This window comes from Schistocerca nitens, chromosome 4 (assembly GCF_023898315.1).
Source record: "Schistocerca nitens isolate TAMUIC-IGC-003100 chromosome 4, iqSchNite1.1, whole genome shotgun sequence".
Classification (NCBI taxonomy): domain Eukaryota; kingdom Metazoa; phylum Arthropoda; class Insecta; order Orthoptera; family Acrididae; genus Schistocerca; species Schistocerca nitens.
Genome location: NC_064617.1, coordinates 691,599,540 through 691,619,767, shown reverse-complemented (window position 1 = coordinate 691,619,767; position 20,228 = coordinate 691,599,540). Strand labels below are relative to the sequence as shown.

At 39.3% G+C, this 20,228-nt stretch overlaps 1 protein-coding gene across 1 annotated transcript in view; it reads right to left on the bottom strand.

The window, feature by feature from the left end:
* The window catches only part of LOC126251914 (general transcription and DNA repair factor IIH helicase subunit XPB), a 106,022-nt gene extending 92,045 nt beyond the window's left edge, over window positions 1–13,977 (bottom strand). Inside the window, exons 1-5 of the mRNA XM_049952646.1 lie at window positions 13,797–13,977; window positions 12,971–13,051; window positions 9,652–9,785; window positions 7,321–7,431; window positions 2,898–3,047 (exon numbers count right to left, since the gene is read on the bottom strand). Of these exons, the coding sequence (XP_049808603.1) occupies window positions 2,898–3,047; window positions 7,321–7,431; window positions 9,652–9,785; window positions 12,971–13,051; window positions 13,797–13,827 (507 nt within the window). The 5' untranslated portion in view covers window positions 13,828–13,977. The remainder of the gene's footprint in view (window positions 1–2,897; window positions 3,048–7,320; window positions 7,432–9,651; window positions 9,786–12,970; window positions 13,052–13,796) is intronic.
* Between the last annotated feature and the right edge of the window lie 6,251 nt (window positions 13,978–20,228).

Sequence of the window (20,228 nt, the reverse complement as noted above, 5' to 3'; positions counted from 1 at the left end):
GAATTAGTAAAGGGTCTCCCACTAGGTTTTAAGGGTATGGTTGGCTTTACGAAAACTACACAATAAATTCAGTTTGGTGCAGCCAACAATGGGCTAAGACTACTGTTGTTTTTTTTTTTCTCTCACTACACAAATAAAATAAAATATATTTCAATACGTTCTGACTCTTTGGTCAGTGTGGCACTAACAGGAACTGTGTCAATGCATTATTAATAATATTAATAATAATAATAATAATAATAATAAATTATTATTATTATTATTTACTTTTGTTTTTCCTCAGCTGAGGTATACCTTTGTAGTGCTGGTCATTGCTACATATTAAACAAAGACCACAAACAGATGACAGCTGCATTTTCAAGAGCCTTGTTGGGCTTTATAGGAATAATAAAACATAACTAAAACAATTAAATATTGAAAATATATTATGTAATTCATTTCATGAGATAGTTTAGCTGTTTTATGACAGCCATGGCATACAACTTGTTATATACTGTATTAACAAAGAAACATGGACATAAGTCAGAAATGGGGGTGAAAATGAGATAAATGAGACAATCTGACTATCTTACAGGAAAAAGTGACAACTTCCTTTTGAGTAAAAGGGTATACTTGTATGTCTTAGGCAGAAGAATTACTCTTTATATTTTTTGGAGGATTTGGGGTTAACACAGACAAATGTAAGTAACATTCAGGCCAAAGGATAGAAGCATCTCTTGTTAAATTATGGAAATTAAATTTATACTTTTTCGTCCAATGAAAAGCAAATTCCGCATACTCTTGGTTGCAGTTGACATTTGAAATATATTCCAGGTGTTACAACTGTATCATAGAGAGAAGCCTTATGCATAATATTTTTGGTCATTTGTCCAAGTAATATGGCTGACTCTTAAGATGTCACAAATGCCAGTCATCCATTGTCCCTATGGTGTGGCTCACAACATCAACTGAGTGTTGATCACACTGTCAGGAGGGTGGGGATGGAGTGAGGACCTGTGCAGACATCTGGAAGCGCTCCAGCTTGTCTCAGAGGCCTTGCTGACTAGTCCGTGGGGCGGATATCTAAGCAATGAAAGATAAGTTTTTGAAAATAAATCTGCAAACACATACAATTCATCTCTGATGTATCCGCTCTCTTTATTCACAGTCCTAACGTTACACTGCTAGCAGTAAAATAAGCATGTCTATGTCTGCACTGACAGGACACACACTACTGAGATTTTATTAGTAATAATTCTGATGGACGTAGTGGACTGGGGGGGGGGGGGGGGGAGGGGGGAAATCACTTACTACAGTAGCAGATGAATGAACAAGCTTGACATGGTTGCCATTCATGGAAAGAAGAGCTCACAGATTAAAATTATCCCTAGTTGGGATCATAGTTTCTTCAAACTATGTATAGTTGTTGTTGCTGTTGTTATGGTTTGTATGTGTGAGGTGTTTGTTTTGGGCTTCATGTAGCCCCAAGTTTGGTCAAGCTGTACCTGACATCACTCACAAGTGCAGCAAAAAGACATCTGTGCCATACACTGTGCCTAGGAACACCAATGACCTGCATGTCCCACAGACAAGAATGTCTGTGACATGAAGACTTCTTTGTATCTTTGTGTAAAGAGCTTTCTGCAAAACACAATGAGGGTGACTTGTAGTATAAGTGTGAATATTTTTAGTGCTTTATCCACAGGTTGTTGAGATGCTCCTTCACAAGAGTTACTAATAATGAATTAGTAAGGAAGATCTGTTGGGAGCCCATCAAATTTTATCGCATCAGAAGAGTCTGACAGATGTGGACTCTAGCAACCTTTCACTCTGCAGCAGAGTCTGTGCCATTTTGAAACTTACTGACAGATTAAAATTGTGCACTAAAAGGACTTGAACCCAGAACCCTGACTTTCACAGGCAATGCTCTTACTGAATGAGTTATCTTGGCAGGACTCTAGGCCCATCATATGAGTGTAACTTCTGTCAGTATCTCTTTCTTCCTTTCCAAACATCATAGAAGCTTTCCTGCATACGTTGCCCTCTGGGAAGAAAGGAGATTGAAGAAAAAAGGCTTAGTCCCAGCCTAGGGGACTGTTTCCAGAATGAATCTACCACTTTACATAAGACTGTGCCCTGTTTTGAAACTTTCTGTCAGATTAAAACACACAGTATATACAGGAGTGAAATTTGAAAAGAAGAAGAGATATAAAGGGAGAAGTGAGCCCAAGAAAGGGGGGGGGGGGGTGCATTGAGTCAGGCCTGGATAGCTTGGTCAGTAAGAGCACTGCTCGTTTAAGGCAAGGTTCTGAGTTAGTCATGTTCTGACACATAATTTCAATCGGTCAGGAAATTTCAAGTTTCATTGATACAATAATTGTCAGGGAACTGCAACACCTGTGGCAGCTAGAAGCACCAATGATAACTGTACTGCAGATACTGCTGGAAATTGTCATGCAATTAACACTAGTTTTTGGCACCTTTGTGAAGTAATTACCCTCCGATAACTTAATGCTGTATTGTGACGAACATTGCCTGTGCTTTGAAACTGCTGCTGAGACCCTAAACTGATATTTTTTGGCAGATTCTCTCAGTTGCTTTGAGGCCTGTGAGGATTCTGTTTCACAAAACAGGAGCAAAAATGGGTCTTTGTGGCACTGCATTGTAAGCTTCACCAACAGACAACACTTACTCTGCTACTAAGGTACAAACATGGCAGGTATTTTTGGTTTAATGTACTACCTTTCATTATCTTTGAATCATGTGGTTAATCAAGATGGAGAGTACTTCTTCCCTGTAAAGATTGTACTATCTACACAGACATTTATAAGTGAAAAAACTTACACGTATTACCACAAAATTTTATAAACAACCTCCAATTAAGAAAATCTGATGAAATGCTCACTCATTGAACCTACCTTTCCATACGACAATGTACAAAGCTTGATGAATTCCACAATGCCATCAGGAACACTGCATTTGCTAAGACGTTTTAGGTACTCTACTATGTCATGCGTCTGAAGTCCAACACTCACAGCAGCATAAAGCGAGTAAGCTGTGAGTTTGTACTGAAACAAAAGAATTAACTAGAGATTTGCACTTGCAGAATAAATGAATAACATTTTACACTATGATCACATCATAAAAAATTCTGCATATTAAAATTAAATGCTGAGCTACTTTGTCATGCAACATCTGTTCTTCAGAAGGTTATTACAAAGGAACATGTATATAAGATTCATATGCTTGATGGTCTAGAACTAAATCACAGGCTATAAATTTAAAAGTAAAATATTCTGACACACACACACACACACACACACACACACACACACACACACACACACACACACACACACACACACACACACAAAACAGGCATAGCACAGATTCTCTCACCAAGTTGTGCAAAATACCTGTGACATACCAAAGACCAGGGAGAAATGATTGTTCAACACAGTTATATGACACCAAAATGTAATACATTGCACAATAAAGCAGTATATGCTACATATTACTTATTTGTTGCTAAAAAAACTTGCTAACAAGATGTTTGGTCTACTTTATTTCATTTTAGATTTATTTTGTCATTTACAATATTCAGCTAAATGACATAAAAATCTGGTTATCTTACATACAAACTGCTTTTATGTTATGAAAACCCCTTTGTACAGTAATACAATCAGGAACTTAGTCACCTCAATACTAGGTCAATGAAACAGTTGCATATCACCTAGGAAAAAATTCAAAGTGTAGTGACATGGGAAGGATGCCAATTTATAACATTCATCCCTATATCTGCATGCTAATGCAGCAATGCTCGATCCATAAGGCAACTGGCTCGAATCCTGGCAGCAGAAGGAATGTTTCATAGTGAGTATTCAGCTGACGAGAGAAGTAGAGGTGACAGTGTTAAGTACTTGGAAATCTGGCGATGTGCCAACACCTTGCATAAATGGTTTTGGCATGTGGAGGGAGGAGGAGGAGGAGGTCGTGGGAGAAAGGAGAGGATGAAACCTGTTGCCATCACATAGACTCTTCCTCACCAATAACACCAAAGAGGCCACCATCCCCATCCGAATGACGGATCCACATCTACAGTGTCACATGCCCTCACTTCATGAGACACTGTGAGGAGAGGTTCGGTATTTAAACTAGGGCATTCGCCCAAAGTCTGGTCATCAGGAACTTTACACCACCAGCTTTCCTCCCCTTGCTGGCCAAATACTGGCGGTGAAAATTTTTTCCACCAGTAGCATTCAAACCGGCTCACCCCCTGTTTGAGTGTCACTGCATACAAGCAAACTCGGCCAGGGAGCTGGGTTCTTGCATTAAATTAAAAATTTCTCACAGAGAGAGGGTATTTCACAGTATTGAAAGTGCTTTGTTCATCAGATCAGACACGTTGTTCAGTTCCCCTTGATGCTATTTTAAGCTACACTAACAGATTTTCTGTTCCTCCCATTTAGACTACTACACTGAACAAAGAGAGAGATTCATTATTGTAGAGAGTAAGAGAAATAGCCCCCCCCCCCCCCCCCCATAGCCACCTACAATTTCACACAGTGTAAGAAAGAAAATGTTTGTCTTTGCTGCAGAAAATGGCAGTCTGTAACTGAAAATTTATATGATACTATTTATTTTTTCTTTATATGATGCTATTTATTTTTTCTAGACCCTATCACAGTAAAATACTTTAAATTCTGACAGAGTTAGCCCATAATACATGGGCCAATTTTACTTTGTATGACCAATGTACGGCTGAAACCAAATGCGCAGCGAGAGGTGTCTGGTATCACCGCAAAAATATCCCGCATGCCAGAAGCCTGCACACAGCTGTGACTCTTGCAATGTTGGAATATGGGGACATTCTCATTTTAGGTGATCAGTAGATCACAATCAGACACCTCACTGCTCAACTGGACGTCTCTGTCGATAGTGCTGACACACTTGTCCACCAGTTGGGGTACTCAAAGGTATGTGCCCACTGGGATCTTCACCACTTAACAGAAGACAATAAAGAGCAATGAAGGATGATCTGTGTGGAATTGCTTGTGCATTAAGAGGCTGATTGTGAAAATTTTTTGTCGATCATCATCACAGGCAATAAAACATGGATCATCACTTCGAACTGGAAACAAAACTGCAATCCATGGGGTGGCACCATATCACCTCTCCTCCAACGAAAATGTTAAAATCCACACTGTCAGTGGTGAAGTCAAGCTGATGGCGGTTATTGCCTATGATGTCCTCCCTCATGGTGCAACAATTAACTCTGAAGTGTATATTGCTATTCTCAGGAAACTGATGAAATGATTTTAACGTGTCCATCGCAAAAGTGTAAACGAACTTCTCCTTCTCCATTACAAAACACACCTCACTCAAGTCTGTGCAACTGAGAGAGGAGCTTACAAAATGTCATTAGACTGTTCTTCCTTGTCCACTCTACAGCCTGTTACTCTCATCTTCTGACTTCCATCTGTTTGGTCCAAGGAAAGATGTACGCCACTGGAAGTTGTACATGGATGATGGTAAGGTTAATGATGTAGCAAGATGCTGGCTCTTACATCCGTTATTAGAGTGGTACCATGCAGGCATATAGATCCTCCCAGTAAGATGGAGTGAGGTCATTGCATTGAACAGAAGTTATGTTGAAAAATAGAATTATGTAGCCAAAAGAGTGGGGAATGATATGTTTTATTGGAATCCTGGATAAAACTGACCTGCTTCCAGAAAAAAAGTGTTTCATTACTTATGGAACAACCCTCAATCATATAAAGTCTACCATTTCCACTTTTACACTAATGTCTTTTTTCATTATGTACAAGGGACACCAAAGGACAGTCCAAGTCAGAAGTACTGCTTGTGCCAACACATACATTCTTCCAGGAGACTGTAATGCTCTTTCTTTTAATTGCCTCCTGTTATGTTATCGGTTGCTCTATAAAGAATCCCTACAAAGCCTAGCCTTCATTGTAATTATCACTAAAGCAAGAATTCTGTTTAAGACTATTCAAACGACTGAACTGAACTGAAACAGACAGTAATTTTTCTGTTACTGTTATATCTACAGTTAAGGTCTAATAACAGCAGGTTCATATTTATGGAGTCAGACCACACCCAGCCATTACCATGAAAATGAAACATGGGAATACTCTCCATGTTTGAGAGTACACTTAATGTGGAACACTATTCAGGGCTAAAAGGAACAGACTTCTGTAAGTATTACTTGTTTAAGTCTTGCTTATAATGATCTTAATGGATTGAAGCAAGAACACTGCTTTGTACAAAACTTTTTCACGGAATTACTAATCTTTTATATTTTTCTATAAACAGAAAATGTTTAAAGCAACAAATATACCATCCTTTTGTGTGCTCATTTTGTTTAGAGGAGATACTGAAATGTACCTGCTTGTTTCATGATCAAAAGTTGGTTGCAGTATACTTTGATCAAAATAACTTTGTGACTGATGTTTCAGTGAGTCGAGTGGTAGGGTATCAGACAAGGCTGTCACATAGGGTGGGGAACAGTAGGGAGGGGATAGAGATCTGAATACACAGCTGCTGCAGCCATCGCCACTGCCCTCTCCACCAACAACAGCCAGTAACCACTTTCTCTTTTTGTGTGCACCTGTTACTGTTGATTTCATGAGCATGTGAAATGCTGTATATGGTATGATTTGGCAACTGTGTTCCCCATTACTGGTGTCTGTCAATCACATATTATAGTATAGTTATTTCAGGGAAGTCCTTGGATGGGTAATATAAGCATGGGATAACAAAATGTGCCAACAGCATTGTGCTCCACTCTCAACTGATGTATGGGTCATCCAACGATGCAATGACAGAGCAACATTGTATTCTACTGTCCACAAGACAGAGAAAGATTTCCTTAACTAGCAACTGTCCCAGTTTAAAGAACCAGTTTTATTCCGTCATTGTTTTCATATTTTACAGGTTCATATTTTCTATGATTCTGAATGTTTTTTCCTTGTATTCACTGTCTACTTTTTAAATCAATGTTACCAGGAGATAAAGTAAGTGAACTCAACACAGCAGCAATCTGTTGTTGGGGTATGCAAAATTTCACATCACTCACATAAGGAAAGAAATGTAACTGCATGTAAGTCACCAAAGAAAAAATTGTTCATAAATTTCACTACTGGGAATACACTGCACAGTCAACATCAGCTGACTTGGGAGCACTTCATGTGCTGACCTCTAATTTTGGCATTTGCATTAACATTATAATTTTAGCATTCCAAAACAATTAAATAGACCGACTGTAAATGTCATCAAAGTATTCTACAAAATGCAGGAAATTTCTGGAATAAAACTGACCTCATGAATGTGTTCCGGTCGGCATACAGGTTCAGATATTGCGATCAAGAAGTCGTGGGCATGTTTATATACTGGGGAAAATGATTCTAGAAAAATATGGCCATTTGGAGCCTGGAAACAAAAGAATAAGATTTCATCATTGCCACACAACAGAGCTTTTCATCAATGATATATGCTGGAAAAGTCTACATTCAGATAATAATTATGCAAGTACCACAGAATATTATGCTGCAGAATACTCTATTAAACACACATTTGCAAAGTGAAATAAATAAAAAATGGACTAAAATAAGCTACTACAAAAAGACCTCAATATGAACTAAGCAAGTGTCAGATAATTCTCTCTAACAAAATAATACATAAATTTGGACCTAAGACTCTACTCAGAGCAATATCCAAACAAAAACTAGTGTATCTGAATCACAAGAAATTTATTCTTGACACAGAACACTATGAGAACTTTAGCAGTCAGTCTCAGTTTTAGATCACAAGGAAATTAACTGAGTAAGTTGAATAAATTTAAGATAAGTGCATTCCTAGAGTATCATAAAGATGTTATCCAGTATTTCCAACTAATTAATATTGAAGTTTCCATGCAACTGATGGTCTTCCACTAGTCAGAACAAATAAGTAATAGAATTTGGTAAGTTAGGAAAAATTACAGACGGCAATAAATACAAGGGCAAGTCAATTATTATCCGCAATTTAGTTATATTTTTGTTTATTTTGGTAGTACTGTCGTTTTACGTTGATGACGCATGCTCTGTTTATTTGTTGCTATATCTTAGCAATTTTCAAGTTGCTAGTTTAGTTTCATTATCGCTGCCGTGCTGTTGGTGATGGCTGCTCCGCTGTCTATTTGCACCAAAGAAGAGCAACGTTCAGTGATCCACTTTTTGTGGTTGGAAGGCATATCGGGGACCAAAATCCATTTAAGACTTTCAGTACATTTCAGGAACAGTGATTTGCCACAATGGAGTGTCTATGAATGGATTGAAAAATTCCGAAGTGGTCGCACAAGTGTTATGCACAATGAAGGAGCTGGATGACCATTTACTGCCACAAATGAAGAAACCATTGAGGATTCACGTGAAATGACTCTCTGAGACAGATGATTAACTACTGACGAAGTGGCACATCATCTGCAAATTAGTCACGGTTCCGCCTACTTAACCATCCACAACAGACTTGGGTTTCATAAAGTTTGTGCAAGATGGGTCCCAAAACAGCTCACACAGTTGCATAAACAAACACACTTGGACATCTGCAAAAAACATCTGGATTGCTATGGTAACGAAGGGACAACTTCTTAGACAGGATCATTACTGGTGACAAAACATGGAGAGTAAAAGGCAGAGTATGGGATGGAAACATCCAAATTTGCCGTGCAAGAAAAAGTTCAAGACCCAATCGTCCACAGGAAAACTGATGCTTAAGTTTTTTTTTTTGGGACGCACAAGGTTCAGTACTAGATCATTGTGAGGAAAAGGGGAACAACAATAAACACTGTATGTTACAGTGAGATGCTTAATGCCAGCAAAAGCCTGCAATTCGAAGCAAACACCGAGGATTGCTGTCAAAAGGTGTTGTGTTGTTGCAGGACAATGCCTATCCGCATACTACTGCCTACACTGCTGAAACGCTCCAGAAACTCAAATTTGAAGTACTGGATCATCCTCCATATAGTCCCGATTTTGCCCCTTCTGACTATCACTTGTTTGGTCCGCTCAAACAGGCATTAAGGGACCGTCGACTTGCCTCAGACGAAGCAGTACCTTCCTAGCTCGCAGCTCAACCGAGAATATTCTTTTATGAGGATATCAGGAAGCTTGTACAACAATGGACCAAGTGCGTTGAAACGCAAGGAGACTATGTCGAAAAATAATGTTCTTGTAAGTTTCCTATTTGATTACAATAAAATTTTATAACTACTTTGTGGATAATAATTGACTTACCCTCATTTGAAGACCAGACCTGCCTCTTGCACACAGCTTATCTGTTCCTAGATATGGAATAAATTACAAAACAGAAAAATGCAACAGTAACAGCAGTTAGAGAAATGCAAATATCAGTAATTAAGCAAATAGAAAATGACTACAGTAGGGAAGCAAAAAACAAAAATTGTAAAAATAAACAGAAATTGGGAAACACATAAAATGAAATGGAACATTATAAGGCGTCAATAAACCTTCAGTACAGGTAATGAAAAAATGAACAAATGCGGAGGAAACAAATACAAGGCATCATGAGGCAGGGGGAAATAGTATGAGAACAGTCTGGGAAAGGAAATATAAATAAATATAATCTCAGTAATGGCATGCCCATACTTACTACCCAAAGAGGCCTAGATTGATGGTCAGATTTAAGTGCCATCTGTGATCTGTAATCTTTAGCTCCAAATTCATCTTCCAGGGCAGACTGATCTTCTGCCTCCACATTTTTCTTAGCAGCATCTGGAATACCCTCTGTAAAACAAACATGGTGGTATTGTAATGAAAATGCTGTTGAATGTAGTGAAGAAGTACAGCTGTCCTCCAATATTGGTTTCAGTGCAACAGGATTTTATTAGACATTGTGCTGAGAAGGTAGTTATAGGGGCATCTATAACACAGACAGACAGAAAAGTTAAATTTGAAAATAAATTGAATAAGGATCTCCTTCACAACTCCTATATTCCAAAACAGAATTTCTATCCTTGTAATGTCTAAAGGGTGGTGGGCAGAGATTACTAATTTACATCTGTATTACAAAAATAAAAAGATACCACTTGTAAATGGTTAGCATGAAGCCATGTTTATATATGAACAATGACTCACACCACATAATTACAATTAACTGCACAAATGATATATGGAACATGAAACTTACTCTACTGAAATCAGAACCATGATGTTATTTGGTGCTGCTGTAGTCTTTGGCCCGAAGAGTGGTTTGAGGCAACTCTCTATGGTAGTTCATCCCATGCAAGCCTCTACATCGCTGGATAACTACCATAACCTACACCCATTTAAACCTACTTACTGTATTCATCCTTGGTGTCTCTCTCTCTCTCCAGTTTTTACCCATCGCACTTCCCTCCATTATCATACTATTATTTGATGCCTCAGTATGTATCATATCAACTGATCCCTTACTTTAGTCAAGTTATTCTAAAAATGTTTTTCCCCAAATGTTTTCAGTGCCTTCTCATTAGTTATTCAATCCAGCTATTTAGTATTCAGCATTCTTTTGTGGCACAGCATGTCAAAAGTTTCTATTCTAGTTCCACAAACAATACGAGACTGGAATAGAAGGGAGAACCGATAGAGGTACTCAAAGTACCCTCCGCCACACACCGTCAGGTGGCTTGCGGAGTATGGATGTAGATGTAGTCTGAAGTGCTAGGAATCCACATTTATCCATACAGGGCTACACTCCAGACTAACACCTTCAGAAAAAACACTTCCTAAGACTTAAATTAATATTATAAAATGAATAGTTGCTACTCACCCTGTAGTGGAGATGCTGAGTTGCAGATAGGCACAACAAAAAGACTGTCAGAGAGTAAGCTTTCGCCCAACAAGGCCTTCGTTGGAGATGGGCAAAATACACACACACACACAAATGCAACACTCATGCACTCTGTGTTGCTGAGGCCACATGGCTGGCATACGGACTTGCACTACTGATGCAGCTGTTAGTTTCACAACTACTTTGCCTACAATAATGTATTCACTATGCTGCTTATCCACTAATTGTATATGCAAATAAGTGCTGGAGGCAGAAGAGTAATTAATAGCCAGAAAAATCCTAATACTGAGTGACGGTTAACTGAACATCTGGATTTGTGGTCTGTGGCAGTAAAAGTGAAATAAAATTTGAAACTACATATGAGGCAGTACGTCTAAACGATATTTATAATAACAGCATTATCATAAATAATTACCTTTATGCAAATGAGCAGTTATAGAATGAAAGGGGAATGGGTGAATGAGTACAGGATTCAACGTTCTGCCAACAACTTTGACATTATTGACAGAGCACCAGCTGAGACGTGGAAAGGATGGAGAATTATACTGGCCTTATTTTTTTTACATTATTAGTTCTGTAATTCACTTTAATTTACGGAGCTGAAGAAAGAACAATTGTTTTCATTATATTGTCCATTTTACAATACAAATCCACTTAATTTTTCAGGCTTTCCTGGCTATCTAATGACATCTTGGATTGTTTGGTGTTCTGCCGGATATCAGTGTCGTACTTGCATGATATTTCGGAAACGTAGCTCGTTACCTTCATCAGGAAGCCTGTGGTCTCCGCCTTCACCAAGTGCTCCCTCTGCGGTCTGCGCGCACTCTGTGTTTTATCTTGTTCGCCGCCCTGGAGTTGATGTGATGTTTTATTCTGGCAAATAATGGTAACACTTCTTCATCTCGACATCTCAGCAAAAAACTGGAAGTACTCAGCATTCTCCCTTTCCTCTGTCGAAGCTTGTCCAGCTTCTTGATATTCTGGTACATCTCCTCCCCATAGAGTCTCTTTGATGTAATTCTTCAGGCTTTCCCGGGGATCTAATGATCAGGAAGCTGGACAAGCTTCAACAGAGGAAAGGGAGGATGCTGAGTTCTCTCAGTTTTTTGCTGAGATGTCGAGATGAAGAAGTGGTACCAGTATTTGCCAGAATAAAACATCATATCAACTCGACGGCGGTGAACAAGATAAAACGCAAAGGGGGAGCGGACTGCAGTGGGAGCGCCTGGTGAAGGGGGAAGGCCACAGGCATAAATACTGGACTAGGTCCATTTGAGGAGTAGTCTCAGGTCGCACCTGATGAAGGTAACAAGATACGTTACCGAAATATCATGCAAGTACAATGCTGATATCCGGCAGAACACCCAACAAGTCAAATCCATTTACATTTTGGTTGATATTCCTTGTGTTGTACATAATTTCCTTTTTCTAATTATGTACACAAACACAGGTCATTATTCACTAAATACAAGTGGCACTGACCAGCAGAAAAGCACATAAAAGGCCAATAATCTGCTAAGATTTAGCACATTATTGCCATTTCGAGGTTGAAATGGCAGAAGAAAATAATGTATGTCATATCTGAAGCACTCTGTACAAAAGCATAATAAGTTTTTGCACTTCAAATGTTCTTTTCTGTTGAATTAATTTTCACTCTCCAGTGGAAAGTCTACTGATATGAAACTTCCTGGAAGATTAAAACTGTGTGCCCGAACATGGCTCAAACTCAGCACCTGTGCCTTTTGCAACCAAGAGCTCTACTGACTGAACTATGCAACCACTCATCAAATTACTTGACGCAATGTTCCCAGGATCTGTAAACGAGTCCTGGTAGGTCATTTGTAACTTTCCATCATCATTACATTAGCTTTTATCAGTAAAAATTTAGCTGCTCAGTTCTGTGATAACCAGTAGATATTCTGCACAGTGGCTTCCACAACAACCAATGTTCCTCATGCAAACTGTAATACAAAACACTGCTATAAGAACTGAAAATCTTGCTCCTTTTCCATTCATTTTCTAATCTTGTTCGGAAAAACAAACCACCTTAACACGTCTCAGTGGTATATCTGAAATAATATAGCAGAAATTTTTTTTCAAAAGAGAAACTGGAAGACAATACATCAGTACTTGGCAATACCTCCTTCTCCTTGTTCTCCATCGTCATCAGCATATGAATAATCATCATCATCTTTTTTCTTCTTTTTCCATTTCTTTGGATCTGGAAAAAAAAATACATGTGATCTGTTATACATCCGCGGAAACAAACAAAATTCTTAAATTCTCCTTTTGATCAACTGTCAACTGGTTATCAGACAGTGATGCAAAAGAAATTGTTCACATCAGAACAGCACGCTGCAAGTTAAAGTAATAACAAGTGTTCATTCACAATCATTTAATAAGTTCTCATTTGGTTGTTCTGTTTTTATAAAAGTGCTAAAAAGCGCAAAATTGGACGATTTATTTTAATTCTGCGTGTTAGTTTTAACTACGAAATTTCTTGGCTGGTACTTCTGTACACAGGGATCAAAGTAAACAAATAGCAATAACATGTTATGGCCAAGTCATTTAGAAAAAAGTGAAAATAATGATGCTTATTCTGTGGCTTTGTGTTGTGACTTGCGAGAAAAGTTATTTCACCTGGCCACATAAGCGACCAAGAATGCATATAATGTGTATAAAACGTAGTTGTAGTGACCACGGGTATTTTACATACTATTTGTAAAAAAACTGGTATCCTGTTGTAGAAAATAGTGACGGACGAAAATTTAAAGTAGGAACATATTGCTTCTATATAAGTATGTACTAATACAGTGAGGATGACAATGTTAAAAACCGTTAATGAGTCTGGGCAATATTACCGGCTTATTCATCGCTACCACTCAACTTGTAAGAAAACAAAAGCAAATGATGTAACGAAATAATTTCACAATATGACATAGATAAAAGGGAGATCGTCTCTTTACCATCCTTCTTATATCTCTTCTGACCGCCCATTGCGACTGTAGAACCACAGAGTCATAAACACAAAACTATAACAATTGCACAATGCTGTATGTACAACCACACGACAATCACCACACTCCTGCGATGACACACTGACGCAACCCTGCCAGTGCAAAAAACAGCCAAGCCGCGCACTAGTGTTTACAATTTGTTATGCATATTGTCTCTGACATATGTGTACAACATCTATGATTGTCATCCTCAGAAAATTTGCATGTGGCCCAAGGAGTATAAATATCTATGGAATGAGAATGCGCAGAACGAGAATTCTGTCCGCAACATCTCCTGCTGCTAAAGTCACGTGATTTTGGGACGGCGCATTTTAGTCCGTACAGCGCTTAGAGTACTTTTAGTGTTATTTCTTCGCTGCTATAGACAATCACCTTCAGCAGTACCGGTACCGTGAAACTTTGTATATGCATTTTATAGTCGTCTGAACAATTTGATACCAGGAACTGAAGTTGGCTTAAAGATTTGAAGAGCAGTGGTATTGTGCTTTTTCTTCAAAGTACTGTGGCTCATATTCCACTTTATTTACGCTTTTTCGGTAATGGGGTAAGAAGTGACAGCTAATTGCACTTACTCATATCGTCGAATCTCTGTTACAATTAATTACGTTACAATAACGCTGTAGATGGCGCTGAAGTGTCAGGAGAAAACGACACATTTGGAACTATGAAACTGAACGGTAAATACGGTAAGCGATTTACACCACCTACTTGTCCATTATTATTTTCAATTTTACTTTATTTATTCTTTTGCTTTTTATAGAAACTTAAATATTTTTTAACATTTTGTCGCTATCGCAACAGAAAAGTTAAACCATACACTGCACACACAAAAATAAGAAATACAAGATAAATGCTCGACTTTTGGAGTAATAAAAGAAGTGATAGTCAACAATTTTTTATGTTTTCTATTGCACTGATTCATATTGTCGAGTCTGTTCTCATCAATTACGTTACAATGAGGCTGGATAGGAGAATGTCTCATGCAGAAATACTTAGATACATACAAGAGTTTGAAAACATGCATAAATTGGAGGAAATTAATCAGACTGCCATGTGTAAATTTTATCTGCGTATGAACTTAGCACCAATATGCATGCACTAACTACTGGCAGTTTACTGAGGCACGCTTGCAGATTCATCTGGCACTTGTCTCGAAATCACATGCCCTAAAATCGCAGAAATTATTCCTACATTAGCGTTTCTCGACACTTTTCAACAAATAAAGTGCTTCATATCAATATACAATTTACAATTATACATTTGTTGTACACACTTACGAAAAGGAACTTGTCCTTTTTTCACATACTTCTATTTACATCTTTAGAAACGACAATACTGCATTGTAGCTGTTACTAAAACTCAGTGAATTGAGACCAGGATCACAAACTTGTCCACTTGCTGAAGTTGTCAAAAAACAAATGAAAACCAAGTAAAAACATTACACAAAATTGACTTTGACTCTCCTGGACCATTGCCCAGGAGTACAACATTCAAATGTGCTCAAAGTGGTGACGCTGGACACCGATACACTGGCGCACTCGTTGAATGAAAAAATTATTTACTGCTTCCAGTGTTGCCTGCTGAAGAGCAAGCACAATACATTTCTGCATGTCCTCTGGAGTTGGAATATTGCATTCTGGTTCTTAGCGGCATTTCATCCAGAAGAGGAAGAAGAATTCGTCTGGGGAAGTTGGCATGTAGACTACCGTTGATGAAATAAGGGCCAATAACTGTAGTAGCAAGCATCCCACACCAGACGTTAACTCTCCATTGACGCTGATGTTCCACCTGTCTAAGGAATCGTGGATGTCGCTGGACCACGTTCTTTGTATTTACTTGTCCTTTTGAGAAGGAACAATCATCGATAAATAGAACATTGGAGAAGAAGGTCGGTTAGGTGAGGATTTGCTTCTGTGCCCACTGACAGAACTGAACACGATTCTGGAAATCATTCCCATGCTATTCTTGATGTAGGTGTACAGTCGTGGACAAAACGAGCGAGACCCCTCGCCTTTTCGTTATGCTGATCCGCACGGCTTTAAAGTCTGCTACACAGCATAACAGGCAAGGCGACGGAGTGCTACCAACATAATATGCACAGGCGTGAAATTGACAAACTATCTGAACTTTTTTAGACTGTTTTCCATAATTTGTAAGACTATATTAATGCTGATTAGTGTGTTAAATACAACACGTAAATATAAGACAGAACTGAAAGAAGAAACGCTAATTTGTATGAAACGGACGAATAAAAATGAATTTCAGCTTATCCAGATAACATAACTGTTTCAGTAAGACAAAGAACCCCAGACCGTTACGAATTAGCAAAATATAATCCGCATTCGGCCGCGAAACGGTCTGTGTCAACGTTCAGACCAGTCATACTGGATTACCATTGCTGACCTACCATGAAAATGTGCAAATTTAGCAATGCGTGAAGATTCATATCGAAATTCAGTTAAAAATCATTCAGTGCCACGCTTAAGTCAATTCCATTATTGACAGAAGCGGAAAAAGTAGGCAGTAACATGTATGAAATTCTACAAAAGTGTCATATTGACATCCACAGAGCGCCAGTACAGAATAAAGGTAGCGATAAAACGAATTGGGTGCGCGAGAATTTCTTAAAATTGCTTTACTGATATTCTACCTGCCTCCATAGAGATTAGAACCAAAAACAAACCAGACCTTCCTTTCACTATGCTAGCAGACAACCCAGGCAAACAGCCCTCTATTATTACCCCAGACATGAACAAGCCGGCAATTTCGCAATGAAAATCTGCAGTTTCTGTTGCATAGAGCTTTCTGGACTCAAAAACATAAAAACATGAATTTTCTTCCTTTATGTGACCGCTTATGTGACAATCATTCGGGATGTTTATCGAAATAACAAATTACCGTTATTAGAGAGTAAATTTTGTAGGATAATTCTGCACCACCCCAGGAAATAAACGGCTACACAGCTGCCAAACGTATTCTGCATTGTTTCGAATTCTCCACTAGACTCGCCACAGCCAGAAAACGTTCATTAGCAGAAGTGTGTCTTAAGCTAGCTAGCAATGAGAATGTTCGCAGTTCTAAAACGCGGTGGCATTAATACTGGGATGTGAATTACTATGTGTATAGGTAAATACATTCCATTTGCATTCCTGTAAACGTGATTTGGATCAAAAACGTTGCTACGATTAATATGCTTATGCATCGACAGCAACTAGAACATTTCGAATAAAGAGTAGCGGGTGTTATTTATGCGGCCCTCATCTTCAGTGTTTTCGTTGTTAGGATTTCGTCACCTAAACCGGTAAAAACGGAACCCTACTACTCTCACTTTCTTGACCGTCTATCGGTCTACCCAACCCTTAAAACCCGTTTACCTCCAGAACGGGTGGACATAATAAGCGGAAATGTATCGCACTTCTTGCGGTAACCGGTCCCTTGGTGGTGTAAAAAAATGAGCTTCTATGTCAACGCAATCAAAAGATACGACGGTTTATGTAAAGAAAATTTACGCGAAAGGTCGAAAAATGGCTTCAAGAACTATGCGACCTAACTGCTTAGGTCATCAGCCCCTAGACCTAGAACTACTTAAACCTAGCTAGCCTAAGGGCATCACAGACATCTATGCCCGAGGTAGAATTCCAACCTGCGACTGAAGCAGCCGTGCGGTTCGTCACTGAAGCGCCTGGAACCGCTCGGCCACCGCAACCCGGCGAAACCGTACTCACCTCATGTATAATGATAATATATACTGTCTAGTGAGGATAAACTGTATTCGCCAGCAACTCAGATCGTTTGATCACGGAACTTTTACGAAGCTACATTCAAACTTTTCTCGAAGTCGTCTGCAATATCTATTTATAAACACCCTAGGAACGTCGTATGCGATATCCACTTCTGAAGACGCTGGCAGGTACTGCAGTATTATAGTGGGGGAATTTATTGTTATTGGTCCACGCATAACACTTTATTTCAATATCAATTTAACGCGCCTAGGTGTTTGTATATGGCTGAAACTATTGAACAAAAAGTAAATAAATAGCAAACAACTTCGATGTTTAAATCAAATGAAAGTCACATGTCGTAATCAAAACATAATTTTGTTGTTACATCTACATGACTACATCAACAGGATTTCTTGGCAATCCGGACCTACGTGCCTGGCAGAAAGTTCGGGTTATTTCTCTACCGCGACACTCATTAACAGTGTGCGGGAAAAAGGACCACTTAAATCTTTTCTTGCGAGCCTTGAATTACATTATTACTAGGGTTTCTTCCTGTGTAAGTTCCCGAGGAAATACCTTGATCTTGCTGAAACTTCGCTCAGTGAAAGCGGGGACAAAATAAGCGAACACGTGTCTCGGCTTATCTGCTTACACTCTACCGCTTCTGAGAAAACGACGGTCAAAGTTTTCAATGCGCTGTTACTATAGTGTAGATATCTCTTAGCGGGTAAGCATTCAACTGGAGCGGTGGCTCTGCGGCTACCATAGCGATTTCGAAACTTAGCGCTGCGAGTTCGAAACCCGGTTTTTCCTTTTTTTTCCCCTCACTCTCTGAATTATCTACGAATTTTATTCCAATTTATGTTGATACACTGTTGTCGTTATTCGTCAATTAATTTACTGTGTAAAGAAATAAGTTAAAAAGGGAACACACAGTGTGTAGTGGGGCGATCACTCTGTTGTAGAAATAATTCAGAAGCCAAGATCGCTTAAATATTGTTTACTGGATAACCGGTTTCAACACACAAAAAGTGCCATTATCGGATATAAATGTAGATTAACATTTATAAAATATTTGGTTATAACGATACATGAGGCAGCCCAGATGATTTTAGATCAGCTTGTCTCATTCGTTTATTACTTTTTAATTCATTAATTACACATTAAGTTAAATGTCGAGTAATGACAACATTATTTCAACATAAATTAGAAAAAACCTTTCGTAGATAATTCTGATAGAGAGGCAGGAAAATAAAATAATTAAAAAACCCAATATGGTCTCGAACACGGGAATCAATGTTAAGAAGGAACGACGGTAGCCACTGAGCCACCGCTTCAATTGCGTTCTCGGCTGCAGAAGGTATCTACACTAGAGCAACAGCGCGTTGATAACTTTGATGGTTCAAATGGCTCTGAGCACTATGGGACTCAACTGCTGTAGCCATAAGTCCCCTAGAACTTAGAACTACTTAAACCTAACTAACCTAAGGACAGCACACAACACCCAGCCATCACGAGGCAGAAAAAATCCCTGACCCCGCCGGGAATCGAACCCGGGAAGCCGGGCGTGGGAAGCGAGAACGCTACCGCACGACCACGAGATGAGGGTAACTTTGACCGTCGTTTTCTCGGAAACGGTCGAGTGTCTGCAGATAAGCCGAAACACATGTTCGCTTATTTTGTCCTCTCCTTCACTGAGCAAAGTTTCGGGACAATCAGCCTATGACATTTGGCGAGTTCCCCTCGCTCGTCGAGTCGCTTCTTACGCCCGGCGAGAATTATGTATGCCTCCGAGTAAACTGCGCCACCTGGAAACACGGCGAGCGGGGATAAACACGTTTTCCTTCTTATAAGGAAATCTTCTACCGATAAAATTCACGAAGTGTTCTTCAGGTTGCCTCAGATATTTCAGAAATGTTTCTTGCGTCAGGCCTGCCGCATATGCAAAACGTAAACATTTCATGTCATGTAATATTTATCAGGATAAGACATGACAAGAGTGGACCAGTCCCTTCTGAGAAAAATTAGAGATTCTAAGTTGCTCCACTATGTAATGACACGGGTACGGGCTTGCGATCTCTCATTTATGCCATCGATTTCCGTGTTACACATACTTGGCCACTGCGTTGCGGCTGCCATCTTGGAGGAGGCAGTCTGTTTCCTGCCAGCGCTGTTTCCGCAGCCAATATTAACCGCAACGAATCATTCAGTCAACGCTAAATGGCCCATCTGGCTGAGGTAGACAAGGGCGCTATCATAGAACTCCATGCAGAGGGATCTTCAAATGCCGACATAGCAAGAACTATGGGTCTTCACTAGTCGACGGTAGCCAGGTGGATCAGACGAAAGGAAGAGAGTGGTAACCTGAATGGGAGGCCTCATGGCCGTCGCCGCAAAACAACAGCAGCTCAGGATCAGCAGATACGCCGTTTCAGTGAGAACCATCCATTTGTCAACGCACGGCAAACCAGCAAATTCATGACGCTTGGAATGAGTTACTTGAATCTCCTAGTTCTGTGGCTCGAGTTGTGGGCTCAATGCCCAACCGACTTCCAGCTGTTGTGGAAACCAAAGGAGGCTATACGCGATTTTTTTTTTTTTACAGACTTATATTTTATATAATTTCAAGGAAACGCAGTAAGTGGAATGGGGACAAACA